The 14,385-nt window shown below is 46.3% G+C and overlaps 2 protein-coding genes across 2 annotated transcripts; one reads left to right on the top strand and one right to left on the bottom strand.

Moving 5' to 3' along the window:
- Nucleotides 1-3,580: 3,580 nt before the first annotated feature.
- N7533_012411 (ankyrin 2-3/unc44) lies at nt 3,581-5,488 on the bottom strand (the record flags this gene model as incomplete). The annotated part of the gene is made up of 1 exon (XM_057109061.1): nt 3,581-5,488. One exon carries the CDS (start codon nt 5,486-5,488, stop codon nt 3,581-3,583), a length of 1,908 nt encoding a protein of 635 aa, XP_056954162.1.
- Nucleotides 5,489-8,750: 3,262 nt separating this feature from the next.
- N7533_012410 (uncharacterized protein) lies at nt 8,751-9,651 on the top strand (the record flags this gene model as incomplete). The annotated part of the gene is made up of 4 exons (XM_057109060.1): nt 8,751-8,873; nt 8,945-9,285; nt 9,350-9,497; nt 9,556-9,651. 4 exons carry the CDS (start codon nt 8,751-8,753, stop codon nt 9,649-9,651), a joined length of 708 nt encoding a protein of 235 aa, XP_056954161.1.
- Nucleotides 9,652-14,385: the final 4,734 nt, after the last annotated feature.

Here is a 14,385-nt window from a genome sequence, read left to right as displayed (position 1 = left end):
AGACAAGGCAGTGTAATAGGTATCACAGTCATCCATAATAGAATAGTACTTTTTGTATTTCTTCATTCCTTCTTTCACTGCAGCTATGATATCTCAATCCAGTGTTGTGAAGTCACCATTGCCCTCCGTCACGTCATCAAGCAATTCGTGTAGCTCATAGTAGATCGGAACTGCAAGGCTGATTTGTGGATTGCGTTTCGAAATGAACAAAGTAAGCTCATTAAACTTGTGGAGTACTTTGTAGATCTGTTCCAGCCGTGACCAATCTTGGAGAGTGAAAGGTAGGAGCTCCTCCTGAAGGCTCAGGAACTTGTTGACTTATTGTCTTGACTTTAAGCCATCATCGATCATGCGAAATGTCGAGTTCCATCGTGTCATAACATCGTATACAACAAATTTGTCGGGAAGATTATTGAGTCTACAAATCTCCTTCCATTTCTGTCGGCACTGAGGACTTCTGTTAATCCAAAGAGCGAGGACTCGTAATCTCCCTATTGCTGAGTGATCTGTAATCAAATTACTAGTCCGCAAACAGTCACAGGCAACTTACGCTTGTTCCATCGTCCCCGACCCCAATTTACGGAGTATATCTTTCACAATCAGATTGAGGACATGAGCCAGGCAGCGGATATAGCTGTCAAGACCTCGATCGAGTGGTGCTGGCATAGTGTCTTCCACCCTAGGTCGGTCAGAAAGAGAGAAGTATAACTCAGATGCCATAGACTCATTATTACTGGCGTTGTCGCCTGTAATAGAAATAAGCTTATCCTCGAGACTCAACTCAATAAGCATATTTTCCACTGCAATCGCCAGATTTTCGCCACTATAAATACCTTAGAGCTCAGTGAACTCGAGTAATCTCTCGCAGTACTCAAATTCACCAGTCAGCCAATAACCAATTATCCCTAAAATAGGAAGATTATTCTGGCTTGTCCAGATGTCCAGTAATAAGGCAATGGTTTTGCAAGTCAAAGCCAGCTCACTTTTCAGGTTGGTACACTATATGACAAACTCTTGCATGATTCAATCCCGCAAGGTGTGGCGAGAAGTGAATGGAGGCTCAATCCCAGGAATATCTCGGAACATCTGCTAAAACTCTGGAGACTCAACAGTAGTGAAGGCTTTTATATCAGTCACAATCCAGCGAATGGCATTCATTTCCAAGACCTCTTGATGAGTAAGACTCTGTTTACCACCCATAAAAATCCGAATGTCAGGTCCTTTCTTCCCTGGCGGTATAGTGGAGGTCGGGCAATAAATGCCATGCTTTGCCAAGTACATCTTCATATTGCTGGTTGTGTTTTGCCTTTAGGAATCCGACGTATGCCAGTCACAGCGTATTCCCGTTTTTTTATCTACATGGATACAGCAAATCTTTCGGTCGACCAGCCGTCTTTTGTTGGTCCTCTTGATAACCTATGGACAATCAACAGCTGTAGTCTCGAAGTACCCCCAGATCCACTCTGTAGCCGGCGCTGGTCGTTTGCACCATTAAGAGGATATGTGGCTTGTGATTGAAGTACCAGCATCTGTTGGGCTCTCTTGCGATACTAGCACTTGTGACACAGACTCAGAAGGTAGGAGCTCACAATCTGGTATGTTGGAGAGGATTGCCACATCTTTTTAACAGGTTGGGAGAGTACGTGGGAGATTGCTCGGTGGCTCGCTTGATTCGCTTGATTGGTCAATTTGATCCTCAGGCAAAGACTCTTCATCGCTCTCATCATTCAGAACTCGGTAGTTGAGGCGTTTCTGCCGCGTACGCATTTTGTGTTGGATACACCAGCCCACTGGCGCAGTGCGGATGAATACGACTTGCTGATCGCAGCTCGCTGTTGATATGGGCCCAGTGGTTCAGTAGAACCAGGGTTGAAGAGTCATGTATAGAGCTGGTTAGTGTCTGGAAGAGCAGGTCACTGTCAACCAAGAAGAGGTCGGGGTACGCGTCCCAGTCTTTCAGACGCGTCGCGTCTAAATAGAGGTGAACCATAAAATAGGATTGAACCCTTATGACCTCTGGATAATCTGCCATATAGCATAATGGAAGAAGCAAAGCGTAGCCATAGAATAGAACAGGTAATATGATGGTATGCTGGGACGGAGAAGCCTATAACATAGATATATATATGTATATGTATGCGCAGAGGAATGGAAGCAACTTACAAAGGATTAGATATATACTTTGCAGATACAGAGTTAGTTGATATGACGGCAGAGCAACGTAAAATATATAAATATCCAGCCACATAGCACGGCAACAACACGACGTAGGACTACATAACGGGAGCGAATTGCCCTAATTAACGAGTATCTAAGCTAACATTCTCTTTATAGCAAAGTCTTCTATATCTAGGACCAGGAAATATTCTCTTATTGTCCAATTACCGGTGGCGATATATCGCCGACGATAATATAATTTGCCGATATCGTATCGACAATTTCTTAAACTGTCGATCGCGATTGCCGATACGATATCGGCAGACTTCGAAGTTGACGATGCCGATTGACGATATGGGAAAACAGTGCCGATATCGTATCGTTAACAGCTCTATGGTCACCCACCATAGTACTGACCTGCCGGCGTTTGGCTAAAGTACAGTTAATAGTCGGGTGGGTGCCGCCCGGGTGAGGATAGGGTGAGTGCGTGATAGACAGGGTGAGAAGCTGGGTGAGAGCGGGTGAGAAGCTGGGTGAGAGCGGGTGAGAGTTATCCTCTCAGATGAGCTAGGGTATAACATGATTGGGTCAATTTAAAACCACGTGAAACATCCTGCCTCTTGTCAACTGCACAATAACGTCAATTCTCAGCCCAGGAATAACCAAATCAGCAGCAAGGCTGACTTAAAGATTAACTTAGACACGCAGCCATCCAGCATCACGTGACCATATACGTATCTCTTAGGACTTCCTGAAGCCCGTGTTCGAATTACAGTGGATGGATAGAGGGGTGGATGATTTTATTTACCCTGATCCCTCATAACTTGAAACAATAAATTAAGGTACAAGTGTTATAATAATATTCAGACTATAAAACAGCCAGCTATACTTATATTCGCCTAACTTACCTCCATACTTTCAAGCGGAGTGGCAGCCTATCAGGTATCCACTGCTGCAGGTCTAAACATATCATGAAAGAGGTATCGAGCCCTTTCGAGCTGCCAGGCTTGGCGGGCAGGCGGGTTAGTGGCCAATTGAGTCTGATATAACCTTGAAAGAAAGCCGTAGCGACGCAAGTCGAATTTTTGGTGAAAGTTCTGCTTTGTGCCTTCAATTTGCCCTAATTTAGGTGCCAAATCGACGCATATTGGAAGATACATGGGTATTTAAAGAAGTGAGGTTTGCTGTTGTGGGTCTAGGGGTTCTAGCGTGTTTTTGTTAATACTTCTGGCCCGCTATGTATGTAGTGCAACGAAATAGAAGTATATTCAAGTCATACAATCATCTCCCTGAAGTGATTGATTTAAAACCGTCAGGTCTGTTCCTGCGATTCCAGATTCCAATACTGCAGAGGGTCCTGGAGCTTGAAAATCGGTATTTCAGCTGGCTCGCGGTAGCCATTAAGCCTCATTGTGTAGAGGATTCAATCTTCCTCCTCGTCCTCCTCCTCCTCCTCATCCTCCTCCTCCTCTTCATTCTGTACACAATCATCTAAATGATAGTCTTGGTCTTCGTCAGACTCACAGCCAAGATATTCTCTATGTCTAAAGTCGACCAACATGCGCCAGATCTCCTGGGACTCTGTCCGATCATCGTTCTCAAGCTGCCTGACGTGATGCATTAAATGCCCAAAGGTGATGTTTTTGCTGGAGGCATAGTCAAGTATCAACTTGGCAGCCTGGGGGTAATGCAGGCGCTCGGCCCAAACCAGCGGACATCCCGCTGAGTCCCCAGTACCACCAAAATCCAGACTGTATCCATGATCTAGAAGCAAGCAGACGCGTTCCCGCAACTGTTCGATGTTTCCTCCTCGTTGTACCGGACATTTTTCAAACAAGCACATTTGAAAGAGAGCACAGAGAGCTGGATGAACATCGCCCGAACTGATAGTATCTGCATCATCATGGCCGACACAAAGCGCACCGTAATTAGGATCTGCTCCTGCGTCGATCAAAATCTTCATACATTCAACACTCTCGGCATAGGCGGCAGCGAAATGGAGAGGAGGCCCGAGGTACATCCATTCGTTCTCGAGATCCTTGCCTAATAATATTTCGGCATCATATTCGGCATCATGCTCCAGATTGGCGCCACGGGATACGATCTCCCGGACTAGCTGTGTTCGAATTTCCATACACTCCTTCTTGTATAGAGAATGATGGAGCATTGTCCAACCTGACTTGTCGACTTGCCGACCGACGGTCGGATCAGCGCCCTTTGAAATCAGAAACAAGGCAGTATGCAGATTGCCGTGTTTCAACGCATGGAAGAGCGCGGTTCCAGTTTGTGAGGAGTGATTGACATCAACACCAACTTCAATAAGTCGCTCAATGAGCAACCTCATGCTCGCCGTGTCACCTTCAGCCTCACATGCATAGTGTAGTATTGTACAGCCACTTTTGTCGGTAGCCAGGATGTCTACACCGGGCTGCTTCAGGATAAGGTCTACGATGAGTGTCACACCGCATGTTGCTGCACACAGGAGAGGCGTCTGCCCTTTCTTATCCTGTGCAGTGACATCGACATCGGATCGTGCAAGAAGCTCTTCCACAAAGGCCTTATTCCCCGATGATGCTGCATAATGCAGAGCTGTTTTGCCGTCCGATGGATCCGGTTTGGACGCATTTAGCTCCGGCTTGCTAAGTGCACCGTAAAACAGCTCCGGGATATTGTATTGCGCTGCGCAACGCAATGCTTGCGACGTCACCTCCGTGTCATGATGGTCCAAGAAAAGGCATAGAAAATCTGGCTCATAGCCTCTGCTTGCAAAAACAGGTAACGCTGGCTGATTTCGTCGTAGAAGGGTTGCTCCATGCTTTACAAGCATTCTTTTGAACTCCAACCCAGCGGCACATTCGAGAACAAACGGTAGATCACGACTAGCAAAGTCTCTCGATGGAACATGGGGGTTTGCCCCATTCTCCAGTAAATAATCCACAATATGTTGATGATTATTTCTGATAGCAAAGTGAAGCGGTGTCGCGAAGTACCTACGGCGGCCAGGTATGCTGTCCCAGCGGAGTTGGAGGTCTTTGCTATCACGGGTGCCATTAGTATCCAAGCTAGCTCCGAAACGATGTGCGAGTTTCAATGTCCCCAAGGAACCTGTTTCGGCTGCCCAAAGTATACAACAATCAAGAGGCGGGTCGTTTCTTATGTGACGCTGATACAGAAGCGGGTTGAGGATTTGGTGCAGACGCCGACATGCGCGAGTAAGGTGGGCATGGTATCTGTACTTGGTACCCGGGTTCTTTCCGTATAGCGCTGGAACTTCGCATTCCTCTGCGATGACACATAAGATTTCTGGTGGTAGATTATCGAGCTTTGCCATTATGTCCTCTGTTCACGATGCGTCTATCCGCGTTTTCGTTTTCCTGGTCGACGTAAAGACTCGGCTTATCTGCAGCCACTTCTCGAAACAACGCATTCAAGTAGCGACAGACTCTTCTCGTTTCCGGGCCGTGGCAGATTTTCTTGTATTTAGAGCGCGTATCAAGAAAGAGCCATCCATCGTCTCAATATCAGGGTCATGGCACATGGAAACGGATTTTCGCGGGGCCTTGGGATCGTCTAACACTTTGTGCATATCGATCCACCGAGTTCTCATCTCGTATTCTGGTGGGGTCTAGTGGATGTCACTGGAAATTTGTCCGAACAAGAAAATACGCGACTAGTACCGGATTAATGCCTTTGGCATTCTTCTGGTCCTGTGGTATTTTTACTGTATTTTCAGTCGACAAAATATGACTAGCTTGGCGTATTATTCCGAGTATTTCTAGGCACAAAGCCTCCAGTCAAGTGCCGCCTCTGTCTCTCCGTGACTGGTTGAACTGATTCACTGCTCGAGATTTTGCGATCCACTACAAATTTCTCGACGATATTCGACTTTTGGTGTACCTCTCATCTGCAGCCGCGCGTCAAAGCTTTCGTCGAGAGTGTGATTATCGAGATCATCCAGCTCGTATTCAGGTGGGGTCGGTCAGGAGCAGAAATTCTGGGCACTCACCCTCTTGATGATCAATATTTACATTGGTGCAACACAGCCTTCCAAATCCAGTACAGTACGTATATGTTCAGAACGGACTCCTTCGTATGCTCTCACCCTGGTTACCTGGACCGTGAATGCATGCCATCCGTAATCTGCCCTTCGCCCAACCCTGAGGAGCGTTCATTAGCCAGCTCAGCCATCCCAAGTGTCAATCTCTACAACTGGTGCTGAAAATACGCACCCAGCCGCAGTCAAACCGAGTTAATTGATATTCCTGGGCCTCTTGGTAAAACTGTGAAGGAATGTACTATATGGCATTTGTCACGTGGTGCCTCCCGGTTGAGAATAGGGTGAGCGCCGCTCTAGCGTCGCGTGACTCGGGTGATTAAGATGAGTGCACAATAAATAGGGTGAGAACATGATAGGGAGTCGCTTTGTCTACTGCAACTATCCATTCCGGCACTCTGCAAGTGGGGTGGCTTTGTTCCTCTACGATCGACCCGTCTGCCAACGCCGACAGCTCGCGAGCATTCCCATCTTTCAATATGTAGTTCGTGTCTTTAAATCAAGCTATAATTAAGTTTTTAATTACCCTGCTTGCTCCACTCGCAGATTTCCCAGCTGTCAAACCCATCAACGGCCCATCGTGGGTTTCGTTCACCATGTACGGGCCACCTCTCCCTTACTCCTTCTCTTTAGCATTTTGCCTAGCTGCTGAGCATGGCCGCCGATGACCTCTTCACAGCAGTCACAAGTCACAATTATACGATACACAGCCTTGAGATTGTCCCACTAACTTTCCGAGACATCTAGAGCCATTCCCCAGCCGTTTCCAGTAGATATCTCATCGTACCATGGAGAGTTATGAACAAGATAGAGTCCCCATTCTTCCACAACCCTCTGACTGAGAACGTCGGCACTAAGCCACCTCCTATAGGGTGTTGTATTGAAGTTGAACGTAATAGCGGTGACACAAGGAAACACCCTTTCACTGGGTGCTGCAAATCGAAAAAAAATACTCCACAGCCTCCTTGGATGGACGGTGGCGGTGGAGATGAGCCATTAGACTAAGTGAAAGGTGGCCTCCTGCGGAGTCACCTCTGAAAACGGATCTGTGTAAGCCCTGGAGGTTAGCTCAGATTTTGAATTGACAGGGCTTCACCTGCCATCGAAATACCTCAGATGAACTATGTCCACAAGCTAAGAGGTGCTTCAGTCCTAAAATGCCCTGCGTCATGTGTCTGGGATAACGCTTGGTCGGAATAAGTTCTGAAAACTAAGCATACGTTGCATCATTTCCCTCATCATGAACACTGACCATATTCAAGAATGCATACGCTCAGCTGAACTTCAGCATTGGCCGCCTCCGTCCTGATATATGCCATCCAGTCCAGATGTCCTTTAAAAAGTGGCATCACATATCCGCCACCTTTTCGATCCTTAGCAGAGATTGGGAAACAGAGTGGTGTAAAAGGGGACATCGTAACGTGGAAGAAAAGAATCACCTTCTTTGATTCCCTCTGTCCTATCCAGAGCAGGTGGATGGAGTCATCAGCTGCTAATACATCCACTGAACGACTAGCTCCATGAGATGCGACCCATGAATTATATACGTCAATAGTGGATGGTAGGATTGCCTGATGTTGATTAGGGGGAGTATGGGCCATCAACGCACCGGCAAATCCATTCCACATGGCCGGACCCAAAAGCAACCGTTTCAACCATGCACGATGGGATCCTGAATGATGCCGATGGCAGGACATAGAAAGCGAGGGTAAATAGTAACCGCCAATTCGCTAAAGATGATGTTTGGGTTGCCATTTTTTCTGTATTTCGTCTATTGCCGTCTTTCTGAGTCACCATTCGGTCACTGCTGGCAGGTACTGTCACATTTGTTTCCCAGGCATTTGCTTGAAGACAAAAACCAGTGATTTTTGATTCATGCTAGGACCAAAAACAAAGTCCCGGTGAACCCGAGAGCGACCGGAATGCTTCCGCTGAGAGGAGCCCAGGTGCTGGCTCCACTAAGCTGTATCCAATAGTCTTGCAATCCCCAAAGGAAATCATGGCTACCGTGGCTGTTATTGGATGTCACAACCCCAGACTCGTGGAGAGACATAAATGCATGATGTAGAATCGGGACAGTCCCAGTTCGAGGCAAGATGTTGCTAATCATTGCGCCTCCAGCTTCCAAGATATTCCGACTGGAGACTCGGGCGTGGAATCTGGGCCTGAATCGATTCCCTTTAATGTCGCATTTCACTCTATCTTTTCCTTGGGCTTAAAGTGCAAATTGCAGATGATGTTCCCAGGTAAATCAAGTTTATTACACATTTCTTCCTTCTAATGGACCGCTTTATTAGACTTAATGTAGTTAAATTGATCCACATGGTGTGATTCAAACCTGACTATTCATACCGCTCTTACTGTAGAGCTCTTCCTGTCCCAGTCGATGTTAGTATTTCTATTAGGGTTGGTTGCAGGGATGCCCAAGGCCCTGGCCTGCATGAGTCGGATACTAGCAGTACTCTGGCCACCTCAACGCTTGAGAATGCACCGATTTCACATCTTTTTGTTGGCTGAGAATGACTTGCGCCTATTTCCGATGAAAAATGGAGCAGCAAGACTGCGAGAGAAGCGGCGAAAGCAAGTTGAAAAGTACATGCGCAAAGCAGGCCCAGAAAAATACCACGACCTTCTAATTCTAGACTTCGATGTGGGATGCAAGGTATGTCACTAAATCTTCGTATCCTTTGGCAATCAGGTGCAAGAGACGATGCTAATTTTGCAACCCTCAAGAGGCGAATATTCGACCCCGGGTATCTTGAATCGCTACACAACGATAAAGTCCTTCTAACCGACGCAAAAACCGAGGAGATTACAGAAGACGGTATCGAGACAGACAAAGGCTTTATTCCAGCGGACATAATAATTCTCGCGACAGGCTTCCAAACGAACAAGTTCCTTCCCTACATGGATGTGGTCGGGTGCAACGGCGAGAATGTATCACAACACTGGACTAAATATGACGGCCCAGCCGCGTATAACTGTTCTGCGCTGAGTGGCTTTCCAAAATTCTTCATGCTCCTTGGACCTAATACTGCTACCGGACATACGTCGGCCATGATAGCTGCCGAGAAGTAAGCTAAGACCCTCTATTACTTTCACTTTAGCATAGGGCAGGCTCTTAAACATTAACGCCAGCTCAATTAACTACGCTCTTCATATTTTGAAGCCTGTTCTGGATGGTGACGCCCTATCGGTTGATCTGAAGCCTGAAGCTGAGCATGACTACGTTTACTTGGTACAGGACGCATTGAGTAAGCGTGTTTGGAACGCAGGCTGTGTATCGGTAAGTTTTGTAGCCATTCTAATCTTGCCAAATACCTCTCTGACGGTAGACAAAATAGTGGTATCGTAATGATACCAAATGGGACTCCATGTTTTATCCTTGGACTCAAGGCCACTACTGGTGGCGGAGTCTTTTTCCCATCTGGTCCGATTGAAATATCAAAGCCAGTTCGCCTTCAGCCAGTCTGAAATATCATACTCACTATGAACAGAAAGCTAAAAAGCCGTCATCGCATCAATCATGGAGAATCTTGGTCCTTGCTCTTCTTTTTATTGGTGTTTTCGGGTTCACGCAGTCCGCTCGCGCAGCAAATGTCCCGATGATATTGGAGCTTCTGAAAAGCCAGTTGGCCAGAGTACGATATTTTATCCTGAGAAGATAGCTAGGTGCATTTCTCGAGGAGCCATATGTTCTCTTAGTCCGCTGGCACGTGTAGTTCTTGCTCATATTTGTGTATATTATCCAGCTTTTGCCTAATCGTCATTAGCAAACTATCCTTGCACATGCACTCAATATCGATTTGTTCAATGAGATATTTTCATACATCTTGGTTGATAATGTTTAAGTTTAAATTCATGACTGCAGAGATTCGCGAACCACAGCACTGTTGGGGTCGCTGCCAGTGTACACATTGAGCAAACCATGTCGGACAATACTGCAACAGGTACACTCTTCCAGTTTCACAACCCCCAAAGCTTTTCCTCGTAAGAAGCCTTGTGAGTAAAATTTGACCTTCTGTTCCATGAAAAATGACTGACTTATGACTACCCAGGTAGCGGCTTATGCTTTGTTTAGTTGAGAAGCTGGCCATGTATTTTATTGCAAGGGCAAAGCAAAGTATGTGGTAAGTTGTCCAGAATACTTTTACAAATTTCCAGTTCATGGTGCTCTGTTAACAATATTTTATACCTCAAGTTATCTGTATTCGGAAAAGTGATATATCAAGCCACCACAACCATCATGCAAGCCTATAGAAAACGCGAGCAACCTCAGCATATGAGCCTTTCCAGACCACGACCCTACGAGTCAAAAATGATTCTTCACCCATCATTTCCACTGCCCAGACCTAGTTTCTCGGTGAGCAGTTTTCTAGTTGCTTAACATGGTTTGGATATGCTTACCTGTTCCGCTTTCCACCCATGGTACTCGCTGCAGATGGAATCGTGAATAAAAGCTCTCTCCGTCTTGTCTGCACCGGAAATTTCAGGTGACAGCACAACTGCCTCCGTCAACATAGATTGAGCGTCTGGATTGGTAACAACCTTCGTAAAAGGCTCAAGAAGAGGTCGGATTCGGCCATCCTCAATCTTCTGCCCGGAAATATAGTGACTACGAATGATGACACGGCCGAAAAGGGTATCGTTGTGCTCGAACTTAGTCCAGTTCAACTGACGTTTCTCTGGTGTGCCTTCTAGTCCTGCAGCTAGTGCAGGCTCCAGCACCATATACCCGGTAGTTTCACAGTCTGTGCTGTCGCCATCTTCCTCCGAGCCCTGTGTAATCTTCAGGGTAGCAGTTGATGCGGATATCGCCTTCCTTATGATCCAGCTAATCCCTTGCTGATGTTCTTCAGCCTTCTTATACGCTAAATCAGGGAATGGTTTGAGACGCTTACCAATTTCAAAACTGCATCCAGGTTGGTCGATAGGGTTTTGTCCTATTCAAGGACGTGGGTTAATATGATGCCGGTTTCATGAGATATGCAGTATAGTTACCATCACCCAGGTGCCGCTTAGATTTTTTATATTTGAGCCACTCTGGGGAGCCATTTTCGTGATTCCTCGTATTTATAATCCGCAGTTTAGATGTGCTAAGCACAGAGAATAAGGGAGTCAATGAATGGTAGAAAGGGATTAGGCAAACAAAAATATGGTAAGCAAAGACAAGATCCAAGTGCCTAGTTGGAAATGTGGCAAAAGTGTTGCTCCTCCCGTATGGCGATTTTTAGATATATATGGCGGCTATCCAACCCATTCTTCTCACAAATGTTTTCATTGGCTATTTGGACAGTTTCGACCGTCGGGGTGGATGGGTCCATTGTCAGATGCGAGTGAACCGCCAGCCGGATCCTTTCCGGGATCAACCCGAAACAACCACGGACCTGGAACGCTTCCGATGCCAGACAACAGAGGATATTTGCCTAGGTAGTTATTCACATGTCGTTTTGTTCCACATCCTATGTAAATTTACACATAGAGGTTTACGCTTCTGTGGCTATCTCTAGTTCTTCCCCTACCCCTTGCTCGGAACTTGAACATGAGCACGATAGACAAAGCAGGCTTTCCTCCCCGCAAAGGGCTCTACATCGATCTCATGGTAGCAGGCCTGCGAAATCGACTTTTCATCCGTTCATCACATTATCGTGTTTGTATCCAGTGGGGAGATGCAGCTCTCTTGCTTCTTGGGAGAAGCCACTTCAAATCACCTCAGCAGCCAGTGTACTCATGTGGCTCAACCAATGGCCAAGTGCAATTAATCGGAACAACTGGATTATAGATGATACATGGGATTGGTAGAAGGAGCTGGTCGTAGTGACTGAAGGAAGCTGCGGTATTGGGGCAGGAGTCGCTTAGCGCCTGGCTACCCTGGGCTCACGCGTTGTCGTATTGGACATCATCCTTTGACATTCAAGGCTTTATTCGATTGGCCTTCATTCAAAATGAACGACATACCTGTGGAGTTTTGATAATGTTAGCATGGGCAGAGAAAACCCGAATACTCTATCACATATGCGATCTGAGCGATGAGAAAGATATCGCAGCTATCTGCGTAAAGATCAGAGCAGAAATCGGGGATTCAACTGTCTTGTGTCAGCGAAATAAACAGATATAGACACCTCAACAATGTCTGGCTAACAGTCGCAGTCAATAATGCCGGTCTATCGCGCTAATGGACAGTAATTGGGGGTATTTACAGCAACAACAGCATAGCCCCGAAAACGAACTTATTGGCACCATTCTTACTGTCAAAAGAATTCTTTCCAGCTATGAAACTACGAACCCATCAACATATCTTTAATGTAGCCTCGGCGAGTGCCTATATCCCGCCGCCGGGACTGGCTGATTACGCGGCATCAAACGCATCAATTGCATTTCATGAGGTATGGCTCGAGCCTTTTATTGCAAAAGCGCAACCTCATAATATGGCCTTAGCTCGTGTCTCATGCAAGAGCTCTGAGTCCAGAATGCTACAAACTTCAGCGCCTCTATGGCCGTGTTGAGCTTGACGCCGCTGTTTCAAGGCGAGACAACCCAGTCCCGGCTCCTGATGCCTCTTTTACAAGCTGACACTGTTGTGGATGCCATTGTAAATATACTCGACAATGGGCTCAGCGAAACGGTTTATCTACCGAGGATCTTTAGTTGTTTTGCTGGTTTGATGAGTCATTTATCTTCATCCGAGGCAGGATTCTTGCTGATGTCATGCAGCGAGGAGCGCCAAATTGGTTTCAGAACTTGATCCGCGGGAGTACCAAATCTCTGAAAGTAGATTTCAAAGGGCGACATGTAACTTATCCACAGACTGGATGGCTTACTTAGGGGTCTGCAATACACTGCGTATGTGCTGAGCTGCTAATAGGGGCCACAGCCTGCTGTGTGTCGCACGGTATGTATGCAGATCAGTCTCCGTCGTGTTTTCTGGCGCGGAAACCGGAATCTATCTGATACACTCGGAACATGGCAGGGCCACCTGACGCTCAGTATGATCAATCAGAATTACCGGTAATAAATATTAGGTGTATTTAGGTTTTACTCCTCGGATACAAGAGAGGGGGGGAGACCGCATAAGTAGTGGCATCCGATGTGGCAATAGAGAGTTCAAGTTCACCATGGTCAACCACGGTCTCCGCGTCATGACCCAGATATCATGACAAGCTACTCCTGTGGAGGTGCCAAGTGCGACCTTTCATCCAAGACTGTCATATTTCTATATTTTATCTTATGCTTCTTTCTCTGCCTACCACCCGGGCAAATTTCCCAAATGACCCTTACCACGCTTCCTCTGGAAGCTTGAAGATAACGTCCTCATTGCCTCAACTTTATCTCTCTGGGCACATTTTCCTGTGCCTCAAGCAACCGACCTGAAGATCAACATGATTGAAATCCCACCTGATGTTGTAGCTGGGTGGCCAGCTCCAAACTACGCACATCCTGAGACAAAAGGACCAGCCCTGCCAATAATTGTTCTTCTGTTCTATGTTTTAGCATCGTTCGTTCTGGGTGTGCGTTTGTATGACAAACTCAAGATATCTAAAAGGTTTTTTGCAGAGGATTACCTGATTATACTTGCAATGGTAAGCTCAACTCCTATCATGACTAATTGGTGAACTTGTCTTTCTAATTCATTGATCAAGGTCCCGACTACGGTGGTCACGATTATTGTCTTGCTTTCCAAATGGAAATACCTACTTGACAGGCATGCATGGGATCTACCACCACAGAATTTTAGACCAGCTAAGGTTCTTAGCAATGTTGATTTTGTTTTTTTCTCCTTGGCGTCAACCTTTGTCCGCCTATCGTTTCTTGCCTTCTACCTGCGCCTCGTTGCCCAGACAAAAACCATGCTTTACAAGTGCATCATTTACGTCACGATCTTTGTCACTGCTGGACTGGCAGTATCATACATCTTTGCGCTACTATTTCGATGCAGGTTCGTATGCCATTAGTCCTACCAAAGATGCCTTTGTTCCCTGCCCTAAATGTAACAGCCCGGTCAAAGCCGAATATGATTTCAATCCGCCATCATTTTACCCTAACTATCCATACCGCTGCACGAACCGTGAAATGATTCTTTTTACTGGGAGTCTCGTCTCAACAATCTTGGATTTTTGGATCATGTTAGTTCCAATTCCATTGGCGTGGCAGTTGGATCTACCTCTAAATCAGCG

The sequence above is a fragment of the Penicillium manginii genome (genome assembly GCF_028828005.1).
Source record: "Penicillium manginii strain IBT 31320 chromosome Unknown utg000009l:1.0-3297300.0:1.0-3298630.0, whole genome shotgun sequence".
Taxonomy (NCBI): Eukaryota; Fungi; Ascomycota; class Eurotiomycetes; order Eurotiales; family Aspergillaceae; genus Penicillium; species Penicillium manginii.
The sequence above is the reverse complement of the archived record's forward strand: the minus strand, read 5'-3'. Positions and strand labels throughout refer to the sequence as shown.